At 33.1% G+C, this 27,667-nt stretch overlaps 5 protein-coding genes across 7 annotated transcripts; 3 read left to right on the plus strand and 2 right to left on the minus strand.

Moving 5' to 3' along the window:
* The first annotated feature begins 457 nt into the window (after positions 1-457).
* Positions 458-2,610, plus strand: LOC123918118 (F-box protein At4g22280-like). The gene is made up of 3 exons (XM_045970079.1): positions 458-1,625; positions 1,759-1,865; positions 2,339-2,610. The coding sequence occupies exons 1-3, from the start codon at positions 663-665 to the stop codon at positions 2,424-2,426; spliced, it is 1,158 nt and encodes a 385-aa protein (XP_045826035.1). The 5' UTR covers positions 458-662; the 3' UTR covers positions 2,427-2,610.
* A 2,968-nt stretch (positions 2,611-5,578) lies between these two features.
* Positions 5,579-9,175, plus strand: LOC123914637 (F-box protein At4g22280-like). Its single transcript, XM_045965833.1, has 4 exons — positions 5,579-6,499; positions 6,647-6,897; positions 8,361-8,439; positions 8,691-9,175. Exons 1-4 carry the CDS (start codon positions 5,579-5,581, stop codon positions 8,895-8,897), a joined length of 1,458 nt encoding a protein of 485 aa, XP_045821789.1. The 3' UTR covers positions 8,898-9,175.
* Positions 9,176-11,652: 2,477 nt separating this feature from the next.
* Positions 11,653-16,389, minus strand: LOC123918113 (putative F-box/FBD/LRR-repeat protein At1g78760). Of its 3 annotated transcripts, XM_045970072.1 has the most exons (6): positions 15,689-16,389; positions 14,519-15,483; positions 14,083-14,388; positions 13,779-13,934; positions 13,341-13,449; positions 12,594-12,683 (listed from the first exon to the last, which is right to left on the minus strand). In XM_045970072.1, the coding sequence occupies exons 2-5, from the start codon at positions 15,449-15,451 to the stop codon at positions 13,369-13,371; spliced, it is 1,476 nt and encodes a 491-aa protein (XP_045826028.1). In that variant the 5' UTR covers positions 15,452-15,483; positions 15,689-16,389; the 3' UTR covers positions 12,594-12,683; positions 13,341-13,368. The 3 variants fall into 3 exon arrangements, with proteins under 3 accessions (XP_045826030.1, XP_045826028.1, XP_045826027.1); XM_045970074.1 differs by lacking the exon at positions 13,341-13,449 and having other exon boundaries at positions 11,653-12,683; XM_045970071.1 differs by lacking the exon at positions 12,594-12,683 and having other exon boundaries at positions 12,771-13,449.
* Positions 16,390-16,601: 212 nt separating this feature from the next.
* Positions 16,602-20,654, minus strand: LOC123918116 (putative F-box/FBD/LRR-repeat protein At1g78760). The gene is made up of 4 exons (XM_045970077.1): positions 20,453-20,654; positions 19,172-20,200; positions 18,732-19,042; positions 16,602-17,229 (listed from the first exon to the last, which is right to left on the minus strand). Exons 2-3 carry the CDS (start codon positions 20,165-20,167, stop codon positions 18,761-18,763), a joined length of 1,278 nt encoding a protein of 425 aa, XP_045826033.1. The 5' UTR covers positions 20,168-20,200; positions 20,453-20,654; the 3' UTR covers positions 16,602-17,229; positions 18,732-18,760.
* Positions 20,655-21,662: 1,008 nt separating this feature from the next.
* LOC123918115 (F-box protein At4g22280-like) lies at positions 21,663-24,744 on the plus strand. Its single transcript, XM_045970076.1, has 5 exons — positions 21,663-21,800; positions 22,001-22,960; positions 23,133-23,383; positions 24,055-24,133; positions 24,386-24,744. Exons 2-5 carry the CDS (start codon positions 22,040-22,042, stop codon positions 24,569-24,571), a joined length of 1,437 nt encoding a protein of 478 aa, XP_045826032.1. The 5' UTR covers positions 21,663-21,800; positions 22,001-22,039; the 3' UTR covers positions 24,572-24,744.
* The last annotated feature ends 2,923 nt before the right edge of the window (positions 24,745-27,667 follow it).

The following is a 27,667-nucleotide window of genomic DNA, read 5'->3' on the forward strand; positions in this document are numbered from 1 at the left end:
ATGCTTCCTAGAGTCTTTGTGCAAAATATTTATAAGAATTGCTTGTCAAATTAGAGGTCATGGTTTGATTCACCAAAGAAAACGGAACCAAATGGTTTAATTGCAGTTTTGATCCCCTTATTTGTCGATTTCTGAATTTTGGTCCCCACATTTTAAATTTCCCAATTTTGGCCTCTCATTTTTTTCAATTTCTGAAATTGGACTCAAACACTTAAAATTATGCATACATGACATATTTTGATATGATGTGGCAGCAAATGGACCAATCAATTGTTGGTAATTCTTCTTTTTTGTTGGTTAAATAGTTTAGTGTCTAAACTAATGCATTTTGTTGGAACCCTAGAAAACTGGTTCTATGAACCACTGTCTGTAGACCTCACCTCACTTCACCGTTTCTATCCCGTACGAAATAGAGCGAATTGTTTGCTTGGATTAGTAAATCGTGAATTTCAAGGTATGCAATCTAGCACCTCTTTCCACCGATCCTATCCATTTTCCCAATTGCAATCTAGTACGACTTTGATGAGATTTGAAAGCTCGCCGTAGATTTGATTCTCTTTGTAACTCAAATTCGTGATCCGTTGTATAATATTGCAGAAAATGATTCCACATTGTTTTTTCCTTTTATGCTTGTGCAGGTACCGGTAGTTATCTGAGTTGTAATGTCTAGTTTAGCGCATGAGAAAATGATTCCACCCGACAACAAGAGAGGGAGGCGTGATAATAATGAAGATAGGTTGAGTGACTTACCTGATTGTGTTCTCCTTCACATTTTGTCATTTTTGAATTCCAAACACGCCGTTCAAACTTGCGTTTTGTCCCCCAGATGGAAGCATCTTTGGAAATGTATTCCTACCCTTATATTGCATTCCTCGGAATTCTCCAATGCAAAAAAATTAGGCATATTTGTGACTAAGATTTTGAATCTTCGTGATACCACACCTTCACTGCACACTCTCGATTTTGAGCGTTTGGGCAGTTTTGAGCCTCAACGGACTCTCAAAGAGATTATAAACTATGCTTGTTCCCATAATACCCAACTCAAGAAATTAGGAATCTGTGTTAAAGGTGATAGTAGTATCATTTTTCCTCGCATTTCTTCATGCATTTCTTCATGCCAGGCTCTTACGTCTCTTAAGCTTTATATTTACCCTAAAGGTCTTTATAGTAATGGGAAAAGAACATTATTTCCAAAATATCTGAATTTGCCAGCATTGACTAGCTTGGATCTAACTTATTTCACATTTTGTGCTAGTGACAATGCTGATCATGCCGAACCCTTTTCATCATTTAACTGCTTAAATAATTTGATCATTTCTAGTTGTACTGTAACGGATACCCCAATTCTAAGAATATCAAGTGCAACCCTTGTCAATTTAACAATGTCTTACAATTCATCTGACTTTCCCAAATTTGAGTTATTCGCTCCTAGTCTTTATACCATTACTTTTGAAGGTGTTCCTCATCAGAGACTGTGTGGAAGTAGTCTTTCTTCAATTAAACAAGTAAATATTGAAGCAGACATATTTTCAAATAGATTTGAGGAGCTTCCTTTTGTTCTATTCAGCTGGCAGCAGGACCTTATTAATATAAAATCATTGACAGTCGCTGCAACGGATCTTAAGGTACACTAACTTGCTATGTTTTGTGGTTTCATGTTTACTTTCTTCTTGAGATGTTTTTTTATTTCATTTACAAATTTTGTCAAAAATCAACTGTCTTGCATCAACCTAATCATAATTCTCCCTAATTGCTCAGATTCTCTCCTTAGTTCCTGATTTATTCAAGGCTAAACTCCCTTCATTGTTGTGTAACTTGAAGACACTGAAAGTATGCAGTCGGTTGACATGGCTCACCAAAATACGGTACATTATTCTTTATACTTGATCTTGTGGTTTGCTTTAGTTGATATGTCATTTCTTTAGGCAGTGACTTTTTCTTGAAGAGGATTATGAATTGAAAAATAGGAAGCAAGTGAAACTTCAAACTTGCAAAGAGGCCACAATTTTTGTGGTTTTCATTAATAACTTAAGGACTCTATTGTTCATTTTTCAACACAAAATAAAGTTTAGTTTCTTATTTTTAAGACAAAAGATGGGTTGCAGAATAACTGCAGAGCCCTATGGATTACACTCCTGATAAACTGGACTCTTCCAGGCTAATAGCTTAAGCTTCGCCTTATATCAACAATAAATTGCAAGTTTCCTTTAGTTGTGTGATACTTTTGAAATATGCCTACTGTCTAGACTGTTTCCTTTGTTTTATTTTGTGAGATTTATTTTAACTCTAGTTAGTTTTTTGAATTGATAAATTTTTCCTTGACTATTGCTATTGTTAGTTTGACTTTTGATAAATCATCAAACGAAGATACAGTTGAGAAGAGCCAAGCCAACACCCGTTCCCTACCTCAAGATAATGGGCTTTGAAGAGTGTCAACCTTACAAGTTACAATGCCTTCTGTGTCAACCTTTCTTTTGGATTGTAGTTCAAAGTATGCCTTGGGATATTAGATATCAGATAAGTGACTGAAAATATCAGTTTGCCGAATGCTGACTATATCGATCATGTTGTACGATTTGACATGCATTAAGTCTGTGTTTTTTGTTTTTGGTAGCCTAAATGAATCATTTAGTTGTTACTAGATATTTTTATCGATGATTTATATGGTTTTTATATAATTCTGTTTTCTGGTTTTGATAATTCATGTTTTCTGGTTACAATGATGAGTCCATACTCCATAGAGCCTTAATTTTTTCTAGACTATTTAAACTTTTTTATAGACGTGTATATATGAAGAGAAATGATATTGTTTACAACCAAATTGGGACAACTTTTGGACAACTGTCTCTCGTACTCACAATTTTCTTACTCTGTCTCTTCTTCTTCTCTCTCACTTTATTGTTATTGTCTCATAGGAAGAGGAAAAAAAAGTTGTCAAATATAAGTTGTACAAATATTACTATTGAAATTAGTGTAATCGACAAAAGTAACTAGTATTTTCAAGACAAAATTTCCTTTTATGGATTCTTTAATCGGTACACTTAAAACCGGCTATGACTTTGTACCCAAAAAAAAAATATTGTGTACATAACTATATCAGCTGTTATCCAACGTGAATCTACGTCTCATAGACTGTTTCTGTGTAGATCTTACTCCACCGTTCCTTTTCACCGGACCAAAATTTTTACTCTGATATGTGAATGTCAACTTCAAAGGTATTTTATCATTTTTCTATTTTCCTGATTGCAACTCAGAGCGGCATTGCTGTATTTTATAAACACAAATTCGTGTTTCGTTATTGTAGTATAGGGCTGACAATGAACTGAACCAACTCGAAAATAGTGCGAGACTCGATTCGATAATTAACTCATTGAACTTAGTTTATGAACCAAATGAGTCGAACTTGAGTTAAAAATTAATCTCGTTAAATAAATGAGTTGAACTTGAACTATATATAGTTCGACTCGTTTGGTTAATGAGCAACTCGATATATATATATATATATATATATATATATATATATATATATATATATATATATATATATATATATATATATATATATATATATATATATATATACCGGTCTAACATTTGAGTAATGTTACACCGCTCAATAACGTTTTAACGAATACAAATTTTACAAAATCCACCGTTGGATTGAAAGCTTATATCGTATAGATCATCTATGTTGAATTGTATAAAAATCTAAAATTGTTTGATATGTTTTTGAGATAGATCAATATTAACGGTATTCAATAAAAACACATAAACAATTAATCTTCATCGGTCTCAATAACATATCAAACGATTTTAAATTTTTGTAAAAATTAATATGGATGATCTATACGATATAAACTTTCAATCCAACGGTGAATTTTGTAAAATTTGTATTCGTTAAAGCGTTATAGAACTGTGTAACATTACTCAAATGTTACACCGATGTAATTTGATATGGGGAGGGATCAAATATTTGTAAATAAAACATAAAGGGCCCGTTTGGTGCGCAGGATAGGATAGGATAGTGACAGGATAGGATATACAACAGGATAGTGATAGGATAGGATATCAGCAGGATAACAGTTATCCTCAGTTATCCTATCCTGTGTCTGGTGCACACAGGATAACAAACATGATAACTATTATATCATATTTTTAATACATATTTGTTCATACCAATATGATAAGATACGTAACATATTTAAATGACAAAATTACCCTCGTAAAACAATTGTTATTTGTTAAAAATTATATTATAATACTTTGAATTTTATAAATAAAAATATAAATAAGTAATTGTACAAAAAGAAAAAGTAATCAAATAACTTTAAATTTTAAATACAAATCATGAGAAAATAAACAAATTAAGTTTTTTATATGATTCATGATCAAATAAATAACTCAATTATACATGTTAGATAAGCTAAATAAATATATGATATATGTAAATAATAAAACTACCATTGCAAAAGAATTATATTTAAGTTGTTATTAAATTTAAATTAATATTCTTATTTTGCAATTTTTTAATAATTATTTTAATTTAAAATATTGTAATTTTAGGAGAATTTTGATTTTTTAGATTATATAAATTACAAAATTACCCTTGTGAGAAAATCACATATATATTTAAAAATTAATTATTTTATTATTAATTTACTATCAAATTATTTTATTAATTTTCAATTTTTTATTTTAAAATATATTTTATAGAATAAATCAACGATTTTTTTTTTCTTATCCTATCCTGCTGGTAACCCAGCTCAAATTCAGGATAAAGATTTTAACTAGAGAAACAGGATAGAATAAGCTTCAGGATTAACTTATCATATCTTGTTGTGTCACCAAACACTGGATTGAGACAGGATATGATATAGTTATCTTATCCTGTCTCTTATCCTGTGCACCAAACGGGCCCAAAAAGTAGTATTGTTTTCAACGCATAATTTATATTTTTTTGTATCCTTAACTAGTGTCGGGGCACTAAAATAAAGGGTTAAATATGTTTTTGGTCCTTATAGTTTCCGATAAGTTTTTTTTTTTTTTGTTACACCAATAAGTTTGTTTTTAATCCTTAAAAAAAAATTCGCATTTTTTAACTCCTGCATTCTGAAAAAAGAAATTATGGAAAACCAAAAATTAAAATATAGAAATTGATAATAACCGGTCAAGTACAAAATGAAATAGTGGTTTAGTGGAAAAATCGAAAGAATTGAAAATTGAAAACAGAACGCTTGTAGCCGCCTCTTTGTCTCCCTCCTCTGCCTTCCCTAACGTTCCATTTCACCATCAGAATACACAACTAACTCACATTGGTATTTCTTTATTATTATTTTTTTGGTACAAGGTATTTCCTTATTATTATTATTATCATGCATAAGACTTCAAGAATATTTTATAGCTTTTCTTTTCGCCATTGTTTTTGTTGTTGCCGTTGCAATTCAAAACAACTTTGCTAGCTGTTGAATTTCTCAGTTACTTACTTCATGTTCCGTTATATATATTGTACAATTTAATTTAATTCCATTTTTTTTCTTACGTTTTTATCTGAATAAATTCTGATTCAGTTGATAAGATAATGATTCAAAGAAATACAAGGAAGGGAAGGTATGGTATTGAAATGAGTGATGACAAATTGAGTGATTTGCCTAATTGCATTCTCGTTCACATTTTGTCATTTTTGAACACTAAAGAAGCCGTTCAAACTTCCATTTTGTCCAAAGGATGGAAGCCTATTTGGAAATATCTTCCCACTCTTACATTGGATTACTCCAACTTTTCCACTTTGAAGAGTTTTGACAAATTTGTGTCTAGGGTTTTGTCTCTTCGTGATAACTCTACTGCACTGCACGCGATTGATTTTGATTGTAATGGTAGTATTGAGTCTGGCTTACTTAAAAGGGTTGCATATTATGTTTTATGCCACAATTCCAAGCTGCTTCGATTAGGAATTGATGTTAAAGGTGATATCGGTGACATTCTGCCTTGCATTTCATCATGTCAGACTTTAACGTCACTTAAGCTATCAATTTCACCTAAAGGTCATTATAATTTTGGGAGAACATTGTTTCCTAAATCACTGAATTTACCAGCGTTGACATGCTTGCATCTAGGAAATTTTGCCTTTTGTGCCGGTGACGATGGCCGAGTTGAGCCCTTTTCAGCCTTTAACAAGTTGAATAGTTTGATCATTGATAATTGCACGGTGAAGGATGCACAAATCCTGTTCATATCAAGTCAGACGCTATTCAGTTTAACTATGCGTAATCATTCTTTCGATGTTTACCAAATTGAGCTATCTGCTCCAAGTCTTTGTATCTTTTCTTTTATGGGTACTCCTTATCAGAAGTTCTGCGGAAGCGGTCTTTCTTCTGTAAAACAAGTAAACATTGATGCGGAAATGTTAGCAAATTACTCAGTGCCTCCTTTGGCGCTACTCAGCTGGCTGTCTGGTCTTGTTAATGTAAAATCATTGACAGTCTCTGCAAGTACCCTTCAGGTACCTTAACTTGGCCTTGCTTTGAAGTCACTGCAAGTAAACATTGATGCTTAATTTTTATTTTATTTCTAACTTATGTAAAAAATAAACTGAGTTTCGTAATTGCATTAAACTGTTTCTAATTCACTGTCATCCCTTATTGCATAGGTTCTCTCCTTTGCTCCTGATTATTTAAAGGATGAGCAGCTATTACCGTCATCCTTTATGCGTAGCTTGAAGTCACTGAAAGTAAAGCTGAAACCACTTTCGTATGGATTATCCATGGCATTGAAAATTGTCATGTTAGATAAAGAATTAAAAGCAGGATTGGTACCATCTTCACTCATGCCTAATGGAATACTTGACCTTTTGCTCCATAACTCCCCGTCGGCAGATGTTGACATCGTAGAATGCTCAAGGTGAAATGTGCACTCATCTTTTTAAAATTTAAAGAGAGATTCTGAAAATTGGTTGGATTTTTCGCTATTTTTTTTTTGTCATTTCCATTTCCCTAGATCTCTCTGGTTATATATATAACTCATAATCAGTGGATAAATTACTGGTCCCTTGGGCAGAGAAATAAATTGCACATGCACAGTAACATTATTATATACAACATCAAATGAAGTTGATATTTTGAGGCAATGATAGGATTGCTTGTACTAACTAACGAAATTTAATGTTGGTTTGAAATAAAAATTTATTTTTAGGTCTCAATCAAGTTTGATGTAAAAAAAGAAGTTATGACTAATTTTTGTATGTTGAAGAAATTGAAGCTAGAATCTTTGTGAATAATGGAATCGATACTCCATGAAATTGCAGTTATCCATGCTTTGAAAATATCGTTATTTTGAGGTCAATGCAGTTGTTCCGTTGAAAGAAAGCAAGATACACAGAAACTAGAATGTTTGTGTTTGCATGTATATGAATCAAATTCGTAGGAGCTTTGCAACTAAGATCACTATTAATTTCTACCTTACGTCCAAAAGTCTTAATAAATAATTTAAAAATGTAATTCAGTTCCTGTAAGGTTATTTCAACATACATTGGAAATTATTTGAAAAATTTGTAGTCCTTGTCAAAATTCTCTCTCTAAATTCTTATTGAATTTGTTTTCTAATGTTCCAAACTAACCTGGGCGTCTAATCTGTTAAAGGATAAGTAATGGACATGACAGCACAAGACAGAACAGCATAACACATGGCAGAACAAAACAAACTTTTATGATATTGAACAATTTTTGTCTTATACGGTGTTTGGTGAACAAAATGGTATTTTGGTATTTTAGACAACTTTTACTTGGGACAAAAAGTTGTGATGTGGTTTAGTGAGGGACAAAAATTCCTGTTTTTGTCCTGTCCATTGCCTCCTAGTTTGTTCAGTCCCTCAACCAGTTTTACAATCAAACACAATACAACTGAAGTTGTCCTGTCCCGTGCTTTATTTTTCAGCAGATCAAACGCATACTATTTATAGTTAATCATGTGATTTGCTTTGTCAATAACTACTACTTGAAGAGCAAAACTGTTGATTAAAAGTCAGAAGTAAAATCAACTGGAAATATTCAAAGAAACTAAACATTTAGGTGGCTTTTGTGCACATATTGATAGTTGTGTTCTATTTCTATGTTTATTTTCTGGAAAATTTGTATATGATCTTGTTTCTGATGAATTAAGGAGCTCAAAATTGCATTTTCATCTAAAGCTACTAAGCTACTGGAACTAATAATGTTGATAGACCCAAGATGAATAAGGAATTTGAGTTGATATAAAGTCATTTCAAGTTTTGACGAGCTTTTCAAGTTGGGTACAGTGAGTAATGGTTGTCAATTGTGATACTTTATACTGATTTGGAATATGTATTTATGTTTCTGTGCGTCTAGGATTGATGACTCCTTCAGCCATCTAGCTCCGCTCTCATCTACGCTTTATCCTGAATTCCTTCAGCCTTCTTCTAATGAGGTATTCTCACATTGCTAAATTTCTAATTATTGTGTCTGCTAGATATGAGTATATTCTGTTCAACCTTTATGGCTTAATAATAGTTATTATTAGTTATGACTTATGAATGTATTTGTAGTGAAAATATATGTTCAAATGTGTATTGTACACATTATTGTATGTTTAAATTTAACCTAGAATAGATTCTATGCTTAATAATAGTTAAATTATTATCCTTAAATAATTGAACAAAAGCTTGTTGCATCTTCCAGCATGTTGTGGATGGCCTGGAACGGCGGATGTGGCACCTAAAGCAAGTGGAAGAGCAGACAAAAAAATATGTTGATCTAGCAATGGAGGCGATAGTTCGGGAGAGGGAGGAGATGTTGTCTCTCAAAGAGCATACCATGATGTTGTCAAAGACCGTAGATGTCCTACAGCCACAGTTGCGCGATGCCAGGGAGCTTGTTGAGCTATAACCAGGTGGACGAACACGACTTGAATTCTACCATAAGTCACAGTTTTGTGTGTGTATGTGGGTGCATTTTTTGACGTTAACACATTTGAGATGTACTACTAGTAGTATTTGATTTGTTTTATTCATATTCCGACCGGTCGGTCCAACCAATCCATCCTGGAATTGCTGCACGAGCTGGGTCAATTAAATTATAATACATTTTAAGGTTCTTTACACATATCAAGAAAACTAATACATTTTGTTACTTTAAAGAGATTAAGTTTGAACTTTGAATCATTAAACAGTAGACACAACAATCACCGTGTAAACTTGTCAGTGTCGTGTTCACTGTCTGGTAGTGGTATCCATGCTTGTGTGAATGTCTTAAGAGCTCTTTCATCAATAATCTAGTTTGCGCACATCAAGATCCACACGAGTTTCTCTCTCTAATTTTTATTAAAAAAGACCAGATTAAAATCAAGGGTTCTTCAATTTCCTTCTAATTCTCCTTCAAACCTAGACAAATTCATGACTACTAACCTAACTAAACATTAAACAAAGAATTTGAGTGTTTTCCGCTATTGTTATTGGCATTTTTGCCCAAGCCATCATAGATTCATAATTCTTATTGGCTTTGATCCGTTAGAAAATTGAGGAATGAACTTGACAACTTTTGTTGTTGTACGTTGTTTGATTTAGAAACTGGTTATAGGATTTGACAAAATAGATAGTAAGGGACATGACAAAAACAATAATTTTTGTCCTTCACACATGACAATTTTTTGTTCATAGTACAACTGTAAAAAATACGAAAATTTCTATTTTATTTACGAATATAAAAAATGTTATCGCTCTATCTCTCTCCGATACAATTTTGTCTTGTCATGTACTATCTTATTTTGTACTGTTATTTCTAGTGCTTGCTATTTTGCGAATTAAACACAAGGTATTGAACAAATTTTTTGGTGTACAACGTTTGCGAGATAAAAGGTTATTTTAGTATTTTAGTCGACTTGTGCAGATGACAAAAAGTTGTCTCATAGTTCGGTTGATGACAAAATTTAGTTTTTGAATTTTTGTTAAGTCACTTACTCACCAAATTATCTAATGTCAGAAACAATTTTAAAATCGTTGAAGTTATGCTGTCAAATTATTTTTTAACAGATAAAGACACCTTATTATATATCGGAAGAGTCTGCCTTGGGATTTCAATTACTTTGAAAAGCTAATTAATCACTATTGCATGCGGGTATTCCTTTGAAAAACTTAATTTTGCAATGAAACTTTTATATACATTCGAGGTTTTTTGTGACCAAATATACATTCGGTTGAGTGGTTTTTTGTGACCAAAAATTCTAATTCTAAAACAACAACCGGTTTTGATTTTTGAAAAAAATATAAGTTATAAGCTATAAGCTCATAAGCTACTTGAAATTGCGTTTGGAAAATAAGTCATAAGTCAGTAAAATAAGCTATAAGCTCGTAATAAAAAGACTGTTATCAAATAGTCTTTAGACCGTTACCAAACAGTCTTTTTACTTATAAGCTATAAGACATAAGTTATAAGTCAGTTTTCTAACCTTGCCAAAAGAAGCCAAAAAAACTAGCTTATAGCTTATGTCTTATGACTTATAAGCTAAAAGACATGTTTGGTAACAGTCTTTCAGAAAGAACTTATAGCTTATTTTACTGACTTATAGCTTATTTTCCAGAAGTTATTTCAAGTACTGAGCTTATAGCTTCTAGCTTATCATTTTTTCTTCCAATTTTACCTTTATAATTTTATCTTAAATCCAATTTTATCCTTTCTAATTTATTATAGTATTTTTTAAATCCGATTGCTTTCTAATTCTTATATTTTACCTTTACAGTTTGTCTCTATTTCAATTTATATACTTATACTATTCATTGTTCAATCAGATCGGTCAATTTTTAATCTACTGAATGTAAATCAATTGTCAATGCTTGCATTTCAAAGATAACATTTACCAGTAAACATAAAAATATACATTTATATACAATATTAGTTTATATATAATGAAACTAAATATCGTACATACAGATAATGAAGATAATTATACCAAAAAAAATAAATGAAGATAAATATTGATTTGATATGAAAATAAAATTAAAATACTATATAAATTGATATAAATGTTTAAAATTTAATTATAAATAAATAATCAAACTAAATAAATAAATATAAATAATTAAAGTATTTCCAATATTAAATTAATATCAATTTTATTATGAGTTAAGAATGTCTTTTTATGTCATTTTACATTATCAGCTAGTTGAACCGCTAATTTTACCAAACACTTCAATTAGCTTATCAGCTATCATTCATCAGTCATCAACTATAAGCTAAAAGCTATCAGCCATCAGCTAGCTTATCAGTCAACCGCTATTTTTGCAAATGAATCATTTAGTTGTTACCAGACATTTTTTATCGATGGTTTTGGGTGTTCTATAATCTTGTTTTCTGATCTTGATAATTCACGTTTATTCACATTTTTCTGTTATTATATTGTTTCTGATGGAATTAGAGGCTGAAATTAAAAACCAAAGTTTTGATTTGTATTGGCACTATAGCCTCTTCTGTTAAGTGGTCATTGTTTACTCCTTATTTATAACATATTTAATATTCAGAAGTCACTATTTGTGTTTTGTTCAAAAGATTTCCTTATGGTTTCTTTCGAAGTTGAATGTGGATGGAGGGGACTATGGGAGAAGTTTGGGGAGAAAGGGAGGAGGAATGGTGTTAAAGTAAGAACTAGTTGAGAGAAAAAGAGATGAATATGTGTGAATCCATTATTGTTCACATAGGAAAAGAAGTTAGTTACAATCTTTCCTCTTATAAAAGAGATGGAGTACACTACAATTAACCTACACTAGCATGTATTCTATCATCTACCAAGACCAAGAGGTAGTTACAAGGTGACTATAACAGAAAACAAGAGAAAGAGCTACTGTCAACACAGTAACTTGTGCAGCAAGTAATAGCATAAGCTTGCATTTTAACATCCTCCCTCTAGCTCAAGGGTGGTAAACTTAGGAAATGAGGTGTTAAACTTAGGAGAAGGCCTTTGTGACGAAGTCTACAAGTTGCTGTTGACTTGAAATGGGTAGTAACCTAAGAAGACCTTGTTGAACCTTTTCCCTCACAAGATGACAATCAATCTCGAGATGCATAGTCCTTTCATGGAAGAAATCCTTTTGTGGAAACTGACAATCTATTTTCATGGTGGCATGTTGTTTAGACGTGGACGAACAAATCAATTCCTGAGGACATGCAACACCCTATTGTCCTATTCAGGCGATCCTGGATTTTGCAAGAGTCATTGACAACTGCAAGCATACTTATAAAATTGCAGGTATTATGCAGCATGACACCATATACATTGGCCGGAAGTGGCCCCATGGCAGAGTATAGGATTTGTACATTACTATTTACTAGTACAATTTAGTAACAAAGACATACTCCAAAATGATCACTAAATCAATATATTAGAATTTGGCTTAAAAATTGAAGACTATCAGCTAGATGAATCTATTTTAATCTATTGACCTCAAATGAAGAGGCTATGTAAGAGTCCAAATGCTTGTCAAATCAAACATGTTTCGGTAAAGTCGGCCAAACTGATATTTTTTCCAGCCATGTATCTGTTATCCAAAAGAAAGTTTAACAAAGAAGACATTGCAACTTATAAAGCAACATGAGAACTCTTCAAACCCCATTATCTTGAAGTGGGGAGTTTGTGTAAGGTTGGGGCATCTCCACCTTATCTTCATTTGATGAGGCATCATTCTAAAAGGCGAAAAAAGTAACAGAATCAATAACCAATCAAGATGGTTTTTGCAAGATGTATAAAAAAAATCACGCACACAAATATTTAGTATAAGTTTCGTCTTGAGCTATGTTCAAGTTGGTTAAGATTGTTGACAGCCCTAGCAACAGTACAATAGATGAGAATAGACGTACTGTACTATTTAGTAAAAGTTTTTTTGGTACATACTATTTAGTATAAGTTTATTAAATAACACCTTGAATGCAGAGAAACAAAATTATGACACAAAACCAAATGTCGTTGATAAATGATAAATGACGTTCAGTAGTAACTAAATAATTCATGAAGGCTTCCGTCCCCAAAAAAACCCTGTGTTCATACAGAGCAAAGCACACACACAATTTGCAGAGTGTAGGATTTGTACATTTTTGATCCAGTATCTGAGACATACTCCAAAATGGTTCCTAAACAAGTACATTCCAATTCGGATTTAAAATTGAAGACATAAACTAAATGAACTCATGGGACCTCAAATGAAGAGTTCATGTGATAGTCATAGACCTAAGGCTTGTCAAATCAAACAACTCTTTTAAGTAAAGTCAGCCAAACTGATATTTTTCATCCACTTAATCTGATATATATCATAAAAGAAAGGTTCACAGAGAAGGCACTGTAACTTGTAATGTAAGGCAATATGAGAACTCTTCACTGCCCATTATCAACAAGTGCAGAGTTTGTGTTAAGTTGGTAGTTCTCCACCTTATCTTCATTTGATGATTTATCATCCTAAAGGCAAAAAAGTAACACTTAACAATTGTCATCATATGAAAAACAATATGAAAAAAGTTTACAACATGTATAAAAAACCAAACGAACAATAACTTCTTTTTTTTTTTTGAACGGCAAAACTAATTTTTTATCGATGCCTCTGTCATCATTCTTGAACAATTTCTACAGAAGTAAATTGCAGACAACGGTTACTACAATAAACTAATATGCTCTCTTATTCTCAAGTATCACAAAAATAGAAATCTCCACATAAAAAACAACAAATGACACCCAAGAATTTAGGAACAACAAATGGCATCAAAATGTGTGTGAAGAATGAATGTTACCTTTTCAGCACAACAGAGATGAAGATTTGGAGGTGCAACAGTGGCAGGCACAGCGGCAGAACTAGAGGCCGAAGCAGGTGCAACAGAGGAGGAGTCAGGCACGGTGAATTGTGAAGGATACTTGATATACTTCGCACCCTTTATAGATTCTACAATCTGTTTAATAACAATCAATCATAAACTCATATGGTTGTTTCTTTAAAATTAACTAAGCTCAGCTCAACAACAAAAACATCCATACTCGGCTCCATTATGGTTGTTAAATAACTACCTGCTTGATTATCAAAAATAAAAAATTAACTACCTGCTTAAGATTAAAAGAAGTCGAGGAATCTGTTGTGATGTTAACTTTCGCTGACTGTGAGTTTTGTTTCAAAAAGTCAACTATTCCATCAGGTATAGCAGGTGGTTCCAAACATTTAAATGCCTTTTTTAACTTAGCAACTTCTTTACGTGACTTGCCGGCAGCAGCTTTCTCTAACATGGCCTCTTTAATTAAAAAATATAATAAAGTACTATCACTCATTGGTTTCAGTTCTACTTCCAATGACTTCAAGTTACACAAAGAAGGGAGCTGAACCTCCAATAAACCAGGAACTAAGGAGAGAATCTAAGAAACGAGGGGGAATTAAGATCAGTTTTATGCAAGTCAATTCAATTCAATTTTAAATAAATTTAAAAATATCAAAGATCATCTTAAGAAGAAACTAAAAATAAAGCTTCAAAGCATGATAAGGTACCTGAAGTGTAGTTGAAGTGACTGTCAATGATTCTACATTGGCAAGGTCTTGCAGCCAACTTAATAGAACCAAGCCATAATCATTCGGAATATCAAAATCTTGTGCATCGATATTTACTTGTTTAACAGAAGAGAGACTGCTCCCACATATTTTATAAATAACATAACCAGTAATAGTAAATGTACGAAGACATTTAGCAGATATCTCGATTTTGGCAATGTCATGTGAATAGTTATGCATAGCTAAATTAACCAATGTCTCATTTGATATACTAAGGATTTGTGCATCTCTTAGCTTCCACCAATGAAGGACCAAACTAATCAACTTGGTAAAGGCGGAAAAGGGCTCAGCATGACCGCTTTCACCACCACAAAATACAAAATTAGTTAGATCTAAGCTAGTCAGTGCTGGCAAATTCAAAGATTTTGGAAATAATGCATCTCCAAAATTACGACGAATATTACGCATAGAGGAAATTGAAAGCTTCAGAGATGTAAGAGCATGACATGAAGAAACGCAGCTCATAATGAGACTACTATCAGCACCACCGACAGATATTCCTAATTCCTTAAGATGTGTCTTATGGGAGGAAACATAGTTTAAAATCTTTTTAAATACAAGAGGCTCAATATCACCACTACGGTCAAGATCAAGAGCGTGCAGTGCAATAGAGGTATCACGAAGAGTCAAAATCTTAGACATAAATATGGTAAAACGTTTCTTAGTGGTAAAACTTGAAGAATGCAATATAAGGGTAGAAATACGTTTCCAAAGATGTCTCCATCTCTTGGACAAAATGCAAGTTTGAACAACGTGTTTGGTGTTCAAAAATGAGAAAATGTGAAGGAGAACACAATCGGGCAAGTCACTTAGTCTGTCATCACTTCCTTTAATTTCACCATTTTCATTCTCACACTGCCTTTGTTTCTTCATATTGTCTCGAATCGCGCTTTCTTCGAAGGAATCTATCAAGAAGAAAATGAAAGAAACATGGAATTATATTGAGTAATATAACGGAACAAGAAGAAAATGAGCAATTATAAAGTGAGATTTCAAGGCAATGCAAAATTGTGTTGAACTGTAAAGGGAAACCTAAAAAAATATTGAAGTGTGAAACAGAATAAAAATTTAGGGAAAAATGAAACAGAGTCGGAGAATGTGATAATATACCTCGCTCGCCATTGAGTTGGAATGCCTGCAGCAGGAGTCACAAAAAGTGGACCGGAAGTTTTTAGGGTTCGTAATTTTAATTTTGTGCGAGGGAACAAAAATTTGACGAGGAAAGAAATGGGTGCCAACTGTTGCAATGGCGAGGGAGTTTTTTTTTTTTTCTCGTTACATTGTTTTTAAATTATTTTCATTTGTAAATTTTATAAATTTTAATTTTAAATGAAGGTTTGCAATTTGAACGATCATTTTTTTTAGAGTAAACCGTTAAATTGATCGTTGTAGCAACTCGCTCTTAAATATGTCTATAACTTTTATCATCAACTCATTTTATGTTGTTAGACAATGATGTCAATAAAGGAACCACATTGAAAAATATTTGATAGAGACTAATTTGAGGTATTGAAAGAGTCAAAACCTATTTGAGAGCCGATTATAGAGACATAACTAATTTAGTGGTTTGCTCAATTTTTTGACAACTTGTCAACTAGAGCATAGTGTGAAATGCCAAATACCCCTAAAATTTGAAAATTCGATAAATATCCTAAAATTTGAAAATAAACAAATATCCCTTGGAATTATAAAATGTCAATCAAATTGTCCTCTACTCCATTTACTTTGTCTATTTTGATGACGTGACAATTATAATTTTTATTTTATTTTTTGATAAAAATGAGGGCCTAAGAATTACAACTTGACATGTCTAGGGGCAGTTATCCCCAACATATCAATAAGTAACATACTACTTAATTGCAACGAACACATATCATAAAAAAAATACAACCAGTTCCCAAAGAACACTCAATGTTATTTTATTATATATTTTATTTTGTAAAATTGAGTTTGGTTTATAAATGAGTTTGCTTATGTTTAGCTTATCCATTTTTCAATACAAATTATAAGTTTGCCATTAAAATTTAAACATAAACTTTCATCGCTTATTTTATTTTTTACAAAAGAAAAATGAACAATAATATTGAAGGATCCAGCTCTTCTAGAGGTAGATATTATGGATTGTTACAATTACAACCCTTCATATATATTGAAAATTACGTCCAAACACGAGACCTACCAGAATGAAAAGTAGTACAAAGCAAAGACAAAAGCAACAAAACATTCAAATCATGACATAAATCCTTCAATAAACATCAATGTTATGCAGAATAATTTTCATCCAACACCTGCAACTAGCCACGCCACTTCATCTAAAAAATAATTTTCAAGCTGGAGATAGTATTTACTCTGACCTGCAAAGTTATGCAGAATACCAACTTGGATTCTGCCACAACAACTGACCTGCATTTCTTAAAAAGGCTCGCCACACCCGAACTGAGAGCAAGATGCAAAACCACTTTTATACTGAATAAAACCAACACATGGCTTAACATGAAACACACTAAAACACAGAATGGGAAAACAGCAATTCAGGATCCCATCCATAACAAAAGGACAACACTGCTGACTATGGATAACACCAGATGAACATGATGAAAAGTTGCTTTTATGCCGAATGATTCCTGCACAAGACACAATTTGAAACGCACCTGAAGAAGAAACACAGAACAGTAAATACACAGTTTCAAGGATCCCATTCCAAAACAGAAAACATAGCAGTTTTGGCAATGGGACTGATTACCGCCGCAGAATGAAATGAAAAAATCAGAATCTAGGACAGCAAAGTAGACATAAACTGTTGCCTCAGAACAATGATAAAAAATACTAACTGCTGCAGATTTTCTTAATACAACAAATAGAATTTCCAACACAGCAAAGCAACACTATTGATGGGAAAAAATCACACTAAAAAACCAGACACAAACAATTTTTGACATCAGCAGTTGTCTTTGCCACTGTACAACATCAAAATAAGCATTCCAGTCGCTACTCAGATCCCCATAGGCCCATACAACTCAAAGGATTCTCAAGCTACTGGTTTAATGCATAAACAAAACCTCTTAATTTAGATTTAAGGATTTTCCAATATATGAATTATAATTGCATATTTGCACATTTAGAGAATATTCATGGCTATGTTGTTAATCTCGGATAGCGGCGTGTAGCGCCGACCCTCAAAAATGCTATTGCGGTATAGCGGGTAGCGCTATAGTGGTATAGCGGTCATGTACAAATTAAACATAAATTCCAACAACATACATAAAATAGAAAAATACCCAAAATTAAAAGGACTTTCTTACTTAATAATTATACTAAATATTGTCATTTACCATCAAAATAGGTTCTAAATAAAGACTAATAACATTCCATGATTTTACTTCTCCCGATATCCCCAACTGATGCTTCTTTGCTCTTGTTATTCCTCCATTGGAAGGGTGAAAACAAAAATCACAAATAATTGTTTTCTTGCTGCTGTCTTTATAAGAATTCCACTTGCAACCTATATCAAGGTTGTCACCAGTAGGCTTAATGAAGCCTCTGTTATCAGCAGTTCTAGAGATGGTGCCATTGCGCTACCAAACCGCTCACTTATGATTTATTTTCAAAATAAGGATTTTCATCAATTTTTTTCCCTCCAAAACGCTAAAGCGGTCAAATAGCGCTACCAAACCGCTACGCCACCGCTACCAAAACGCTATTTTCCTGCAAATAGCGGCCGCTATTTCCGCTTCTCTAAATAGCGGAAAGCAGCCTTATAGCATAGCAGAGAGGTGGTAAAACGCTACGCTATAGCGCTATAGCACGCTATAGCGCCGCTATTAACATCCTGGATTCATGGAACAACATGAAAAGCTTTCATGAGATGAAAGCAACCAATACACATAAAGTGGACCTAAACTAATTCATTGCGATCAACATTAAAAGGGAATTTATTTTGCTGCCCTCCCATTTTCTCAGACACCATCCGCTACTTAAGTAGCGGACGGCTTTTTTCCTTAAATTTCTCATTTTATAACATCTGCTACTTAAGTTTACTTTGCTTCGTGTTTTTAATTGACAGATCTCATCAAGGCCGGGCGGGTCATTTGATTAAACAAATCACAAATAAACTATATAGAAAAACCATAATCAATTTAAAAGAATAACATACATTATGTTGGATAAACTCTTCAACAAGCACTAATAAGTTGTGATGTCAACTTTTGCAGACGGTGAGTTTTGAAGCAAGAAGTTGACTATTCCTTCAGGTATGGAAGGCAGTTGCCAACCTGTTTTAAATGCTTTTCGTAACTTGGCAACTTCTTTACGTGACTTAGCAGCAGCTTTCTTTAACATGTCTTGTTCCAGTATGAGGGGTAATCCCAACTGAACTTCAGATGGTTCCAATTTTATTTTCATTGACTTCAAGTGACACAGAGAAGGGAGCTCGATATCCAATAAATCAGGAACTAGGGAGAGAATCTAAGCAATGAGGGTCAATTAGGATCGACTATACAAGTTAATTAGTTTTAAATAAAATTTAGAAATAAAATAAAGAATCTTAAGAATTAAGAAAAAAGTAAAATTAAAGCTTGAAAACATGACAAATACCCGAAGAGTAGTCGAAGAAACTGTCAAGGATTGTACATTGGCAAGTTCTAGCAGCCAGCTGAATAGAACCATATGAGACATATCATTAACTGAATACATTTGTGCAGTAATATTTACTTGTTTAACAGAAGAAAGGCCACTTCCACATATTTTATGAACAGGTCTACCATTAAAAGTGAAGGTACGAAGACATGGGGAAGATAGCTCGATTTTGGCAAAGGCAGGTCGTGAACTATTATGCATAGCTAAATTGACAAGGGTTGCATTAGATATGCTGAGGATTTGTGCATCCCTAGCCTTACAACTACCAATGACCAAACTATTTAGTTTGGTAAAGGCCAAAAATGGCTCAGCACGACCATTTTCATCACCACAGAAGACAAAGTTCGATAGATTTAAGCTGGTCAATGCTGGCAAATTCAAAGATTTAGGAAATAATATTCCAGAATCAAAATCATATCTATCTCTAGGGTAAATTGAAAGCTTCAGAGATGTAAGAGCATGACATGAAGAAACGCAACTCATAATGAGACTACTATCAGCACTGACAGAGATTCCTAATTCCTGGATGTGGGTATTATGGGAGGAAACATAGTTTAATATCTTTTTAAGGATTTGAGGCTCAATATTACCAAGGCGGTTAAGATCAAGAGCATGCAGCGCAGTTGAGTTATCAAGACGAGTCAAAATATTAGACACGAATATGGAAAATTGCTTAACGGTGGAAAATCTCGACGAATGCAATATAAGGGTAGGAATACGTTTCCAAAGATGTTTCCATCTTTTGGACAGAACGCAAGTTCGTACCACGTGTTTGGTGTTCAAAAATGACAAAATGTGAAGGAGTACGCCGTCGGGTAAGTCACTCAATCTGTCTTCATTTCCTTCACTTTCATCATTTTCATCCTCATTTTTCCTTTTTCTCTTCATCTTTTCTCGAACACTGCTCTCTTCGAGAAAATCGGACATACTACTCATTTCATGTTTGTCGAGCATTGTTGAAAAGGAACAACAAAATGAAATTATAGTCTGCAATTTAATGAAACAGGAAGCAAATGAGTAATATTTTATAAAGCAACGTTTAGTTTAATTGTAACAATAACAAAGGGGGAAAAAATCTATAAAGTATTTTGAAGTCTGAGGCAGGATGATAATAATTTAGGAAAAATATATAAAAATTAAATTGGGTAGCAAATGAGTAATAATTTATATAGTGAACATTGAAGATAACACAATCAAAATAGAAAATGAAATTGAGATAGGGAATGGTGAATATAATACCTTGTTGTTGAGTTGTGACTTGAATGGAACGATGCGACAAGGACTCAGACTCACACAAAATGCATGCTTTCTAATCTAGGGTTTGTTCTTTTCATTTTCTTTGACGATGGAAAATTTGGTGCGAGACTTTCAGAGAATCGATTTTTGTTTTTTGGGACACGTGCGTGAGTCAACTTTTCACAAAAATGTTATCTTACCTTTCTTTAATTTTTGCGAGGGAAAGTTTCTTTGACGTGGGAAAAATTGAAGAATTTTTTGTCAAAAAAAATACATTGTTAGAGACTTTAATATATTAAAAAACACTTTTTTTTTTAAAAAAACAATAGCTCTCAAAAATGATTTTATGAGAAGATGCTCAAAATAGCTTCCCATTTTAAACAATTTTTTAAAAAAAATTATCATCGGAAAAAATGCAGCAAAACATGTGATATTTAAATTATTTTTTTTACAAAAACTATTTAAACAAATTTTATCATGCTCTGTTTCGTTTTTAATCTGATTGAACACTTCAGTTTTTCTTGGGTTGTTTCTTTGAAGTTTGTTTTCCGTTTGTCATCTTTCATATTTGGAGTCTTGAATTGTACGACTATAAATGACCATGATTGATTATTGTGGTTCATCAGAAAGTTGTTGGTTAGTGAATTGATTGTGCTTGGACTTTGATTTGCTTTTATGATTTCATTTCTTTACCTTTTTTTCATTTTTTTTTATTTACAATTGAGCAGATGATCAAACTCACGACCTCATACATACTATCAAAACTCCACACCACTAGATCAAACTTAATAAATTCTTTTTTTTTTCATTTTGGTTACAAGGCTAAGGGCATAAAAAAAATTGTCTTACGAGAATTGAATTTGATTCTCTCAAACAATTTGCCTTTAGGTAGGTTCATTAATCATTTAAGTTAAATCACTTAATTAAAGAATAACTTAATTATATATTTGATCATTTATATTTATTTTATGTTTTAATTTTTTTGCTATTGTCAAGTTTCGAACCAAATATCTTTATGTTACAAAGTGACTCCTCAACTAAGGGGCTACATGCAAAACAGATATTTTATGTTTTAATTTGGTCTTTTACTTTTAAAAATTTTTAAATTAGTACTTTTAGTCAAATTTTGATTAAAAAAATTTATTTTTGTTTTTTGCCTTTAAAATGAAAAAAAAAAAATTGAAAACAATATAATGAAAAAATAGAAATAAATTGACTCCCTCGTCTTCTTGTTCAAAACAAATTATTCCCTCCTCAATTCTCAAATCTGTTTAAAGTACACGACTCTTTGCGGCAACGTTCTAATCAATCGGAGAAGAAGAAGTCACAACTCCACGACGGCAACAGCGAGGTATTTCACCTTCTCCGACTCAATTTCATTTTCTATTCTCCCCTAAATTATGTTCAAAAATGATTTCTAGGTTTTCTTTTCGCCATTGTTTTTGCCGTTGCAATTCAAAACAACTTTGCTAGCTGTTGAATTTCTCAGTTACTTACTTCATGTTCCGTTATATTGCACAATTTAATTTAATTCCTTTTTTTTTCCCTTAGGTTTTTATCTGAATAATTTCTGATTCAGTTGATAAAATTATGATTCAAACAAAGACAAGGAAGGGAAGCTGTGGTATTGAAATGAGTGAAGACAAATTGAGTGATTTGCCTAATTGCATTCTCGTTCACATTTTGTCATTTTTGAACATTAAAGACGCTGTTCGAACTTGCATTTTGTCCAAAAGATGGAAGCATATTTGGAAATATATTCCCACTCTTACATTGCATTACTCGAACTTTTCCACTTTGAAGAGTTTTGACCAATTCGTGTCTAGGGTTTTGTCTCTTCGTGATAACTCAATTGTACTGCACGCCATTGATTTTGATCGTAATGGTAGTATTGCGCCTGGATTTCTTAAAAGGGTTGCATATTATGTTTTATCCCACAATTTCAAGCTGCTTCGACTAGGAATTGATGTCAAAGGTGATATTGGTCACATTCTGCCTTGCATTTCATCATGTCAGACTTTAACGTCACTTAAGCTATCAATTTCACCTAAAGGTCGTTATAATTTTGGGAGAACGTTGTTTCCTAAATCACTGAATTTACCAGCGTTGACATGCTTGCATCTAGGAAATTTTGTCTTTTGTGCTGGTGACGATGGCCAAATTGAGCCCTTTTCAGCCTTTAACAAGTTGAATAGTTTGATCATTGATAATTGCACGGTGAAGGATGCACAAATCCTGTGCATATCAAGTGAGACACTAGTCAGTTTAACTATGCGTAATCATTCTTTCGATGTTTACCAAATTGAGCTATCTGCTCCAAGTCTTTGTATCTTTTCTTTTATGGGAACTCCTTATCAGAAGTTCTGTAGAAGCGGTCTTTCTTCTGTTAAACAAGCAAACATTGATGCGGAAATGTTGGCAAATTACACTGTGCCTCCTTTGGTGCTACTCAGGTTGCTGTACGATCTTGCTAATATAAAATCATTGACAGTCTCTGCAAGCACTCTTCAGGTACCTTAACTTGGACTTGCTTTGATGTCACTGCAAGTAAACATTGAGGCTTACTTTTTATTTTATTTTATTGTCAAGATGCTTTTTTTGTTTCTAACTTATGTAAAAAATCAACCGAGTTTCGTAATTGCATTAAACTGTTTCTAATTCACTGTCATCCCTTATTGCATAGGTTCTCTCCTTTGTTCCTGACTTTTTTAAGGATAAGCAGCGATTACCTTCATCCTTTATGCGTAGCTTGAAGTCACTGAAAGTAAAGCTGAAACCACTTTCATATGAATTATCCATGGCATTGAAAATTTTCAAGTTAGAAAAAGAATTAAAAGCAGGATTCGAACCATCTTCACTCATACCTGATGGAATCCTGGACCTTTTGCTCCAGAACTCGCCGTCGGCAGATGTTGACATCGTAGAATGCTCAAGGTGAAATGTGCACTCAACTTTTTAAAATTTGAAGAGAGATTCTTAAAATTGGTTCGATTTTTGCTTCCTTTTCCATTTTCATTTCCCTAGATCTCTCTGGTTATATATATAGCTCATAATCAGTGGATATATTACTGGTCCCTTGGGCAGAGAAACAAATTGCACATGCACAGTAACATTATTATATACAACATCAAATGAAGTTGATATTTTGAGGAAATGATAGGATTGCTATTTGCTTGTACTAACTAACGAAATTTAATGTTCGTTTGAAATAAAACTTTATTTTTAGGTCAATCAAGGTTGATGTAAAAAAACCAGTTATGACTAATTTTTGTATGTTGAAGAAATTGAAGCTAGAATCTTTGTGAATAATGGAATCGACACTCCATGAGATTGCAGTTATTTGTGCTTTGAAAATATCGTTATTTTGAGGTCAATGCAGTTGATGCGTTGAAAGAAAGCAGGCACGAATTCTTAGGTGTTGAAGATACAAAGAAACTAGAATGTTTGTGTGTGCATGCATATGAAGCGAAAATAAGGAATTTGAGTTGATATAAAGTCATTTCAAGTTTTGACGAGCTTTTCAAGTTGGGTACAGTGAGTAATGGTTGTTAACTGTGAGTAGTTTATACTGATTCGGAATATGTATTTATGTTCTGTGCATCTAGGATTGATGACTCCTTTAACCATCTAGCTCCGCTCTCATCTTCGCTTTATCCTGAATTCCTTCAGCCTTCTTCTAATGAGGTATTCTCACATTGCTAAATTTCTAATATTGTGTGTGCTAGATATGAGTATATTCTGTTCAACCTTTATGGTTTAATAGTTACTATTAGTTATGACTTGTGAATGTATCCTCTCTGTAGTGAAAATATATGTTCAAATGTGTATTTTACATATTATTGTATGTTTAAGTTTAACCTAGAATAGATTCTATGCTTAATAATAGTTAAATTATCATCCTTAAATAATTGAACAAAAGCTTGTTGCATCTTCCAGCATGTTGTGCATGGCCTGCAACGGCGGGTGTTTTACCTAAAGCAAGTGCAAGAGCAGACAGAAACATATATTGATATAGCAATGGAGGCGATAGTTCGGGAGAGGGAGGAGATGCTGTCTTTCAAAGAGCATACCATGAAATTGTCAAAGACCATTGATGTCCTACGTACAGCCACAGGTGCATGAGGCCATGAGGCCATGAGGCCAGGTGGACGAACACGACTTGAATTCTCCCATAAGTCACAGTTTTGTGTGTATGTGAGTGCATTTTTTTACTATAATACATTCTGAGATGTACTACTAGTAGTATTTGATTTGTTTTAATCATATTCGAACCGGTCGGTCCAACCAATCACATACCAAGAAAACTAATAAATTTTGTTACTTTTCATAAAATAGTTTCCCCTTTATCTTTATTACTGTATCTTTAACTATTTATTATCTCACTTCACTTTTTTTCCCTCTACAGTAAATCCATATCTAAACCCTTACTCAGAAGGCCTTGAAGAAGTTATTCAAAACCAAACAATTATTCTATATAAAAATAGCAATTAATTATTTAATTCTTATTTACATTGCATTGGCACAACATTTTCCGTCTGTGCAAAATTAAAAAGAACCCTAGAAAATAAGTTCTGTGATCCACTCACCATAGACCCTACTTCACATTCCTTTTCACCCCGTACATACATAAGTATAACAAAGCGAATTTGAAGGTATTTTCCTTAATTTCAAGGTATTTTCTCTCTTTACCATTTTCCTGATAGCAATTGAACACAACTTTGCTGAGATTTTATAAATTTGCCGTAGATTTAGTTACCTTTGTTTCCCAAATCTGCGTTCCATTATATTGCTGAAATTGTTTCCACATTGTTTTCATTTTTCTGCTGGCGTAGGTAACTGTAGTCAGAATAATAATGTCCAATAATATTGCGCTTGAGATAATGATTCCACCCAAATGCAACCCTTGTCAATTTTACTATCCGTTCATCCGACTTTAACAAAATCAAGCTATCCACACCAAGTCTTTATACCTTTACTTTTTTGTGGCCCTGCTAATCAGAAACTGTGTGAGAGCGGTCTTTCTTCAGTTAAACAAGTAGATATTGATGTATACCTATTTTTTTGTGTTGAGATTCTATTAAGCTGGCTGCAAGACCTTGTTAATGTAAAATCATTGACAGTCACTCGAACTACTCTTAAGGTACCTTGCCATGTTTTGAGGTTTCGTGTTTACTTTGTTCTTAAGATTTTATTTTTTAATTTCCAAATTTTGTCAAAAATCAAATGCCTTGCTTCAAATTATTCTTAATTCACCCCCATCCCTCATTGCTTAGGTTCTCTCCTTAGTTCCTAATTTATTCAAGGTTAAACTCCATTCCTTGTGTAACTTGAAGTCGCTTAAAGTAATAGTGAGAGGAAGAGTTGTAACATCTGCATCAATAGTTTATGCGGGTGGTATAGACTTCTTGCTTCAAAACTTGCAAACCGCAGAAGTTATAACTTCATGGATCACTGGACTCACGTCAAATTATGCCATTTCCAATTAAAAACCAAAGTTGTGATCTGTATTGGGACTAAAAAGCCTCTTCTATTAAGCAGTCATAGTAATAACCAAAGTCATTCTGTTAATTAACTGTTATTGCTTTAACCATCTCTATACTTTTGAAACCATTTTCCCAGTTTACTCATCACCTTCTAGTTTATAGTTTACTATCTTCTGCTAATTTGTGTCATTTCGCTATTTAGGCATCTTTGATATAACAAAACTACAAAACGGTAGTTTTCTTTCATTTTTAGTACCAACTCTATCCAACGCTTGTCAATATTCAACACCGGCAGATGGGTGGAGGAGATAAAGGAGAACCCTAATCCCCTAAAACCCCTCATTAGGGAACACCTGTAAGATGAGTCTGCCGCTTTCTTTCATAATAGAGCCGGGAATAACGGCTGGATCCTAAAATATAAGCATGATATGATTTCTTCATTATATATTTATATATTTTTAGAGAAAAATATGCATTTTATTATGTCATTTTTTTTAAAATATTCCCGTGTCAACTTGTTAGTGTCGTGTCCGGTATCCATGCTTGTGTGAATGTCTTATAGTTCTTTCATCAATAACCTAATTTGCACACATCAAGACACACGGATTTTTATTTTTTTTTTCTCTCTAATTTTTATTAAAAAAGACCAGATTAAAATCAAGGTTCTTCAATTTCCTTCTAATTCTCCTCCAAACCTAGAAATTCGACAAATTCATGACTACATAACTAAACATTAAACAAAGAATTGGGGTGTTTTCCCCGTTGTTATTGGCATTTTGTCCAAGCCATCATAGATTTATAACTCTATTTGGCTTTGATCTCTAACCGGTAACTGGACAGAACATCATTCATTTTAATTTAATATTTGTCCTTTCTTAAAAAACAAAATAGTTTAAAAGGTTAAAGATCAAATTTTGACAAAAAAAAAATTGACTTTAAATCATGTGATTTGACTCAGCGATTTAAACTTAACGAGCCGAACCGAACTGTTCGTGAACTTGAAACGATGCCGAACTGGAGCTAAAAAAATAGTTCATGTTGAACTTGAGCCGAGTTTTGTGCTGAATCAATTTATATCGAGTCGAGCTCGGACGAGTTCAGCTCATTTCTAGCCTTACTCGTAGTTCAATTGGTGACAACAATTTTAGTTTTTGACTTTTTGTCCAGTCTCTTGCTCACCAAGATTGTTCAGTATCAAAAATAATTTTAAAATCAAATACAGTACAGTTGAATTGAAGTTGTCATATCCAATTCTTTATTTATTAACGATCAAACACACATAATCAAACTTGTTCTGGACTGGGCCTAGAAGTCCGGATGTTGAGGAACTACGGAAATGGGTCGTCAAGCAAGGCCCAACGAAGAACAACCCAATAAGCTATCTTCACAAATCGAACGGTCACAACGCTCAACGCGTTGTAATGGCCGCTCACCGGAATGATGAGCATTAACTGGTCATCATGGCATTTCTAGTCGTTTTCCGGCAGCTACTTGATGGTCATTAATGACATAAAGGGTATTGGCCAAGTGTTAGGGGCTATATAAACAACCTCTCCTCATTTCACAAGGTACATTATCTTTCTTCTCTGAAAACCTTCACTCTACACTTAAGTTGACTTGAGCGTCGGAGTGCATGCAGGTAGACAACCCCCCTCCATTTCAACGAGGGCTTCAACGGAGGAAACGCCGGCACGATCGTCTCTTCTGATCATGTAAGATCAAATTTTTTATACAC

This window comes from Trifolium pratense, linkage group LG3 (genome assembly GCF_020283565.1).
Source record: "Trifolium pratense cultivar HEN17-A07 linkage group LG3, ARS_RC_1.1, whole genome shotgun sequence".
Taxonomy (NCBI): Eukaryota; Viridiplantae; Streptophyta; class Magnoliopsida; order Fabales; family Fabaceae; genus Trifolium; species Trifolium pratense.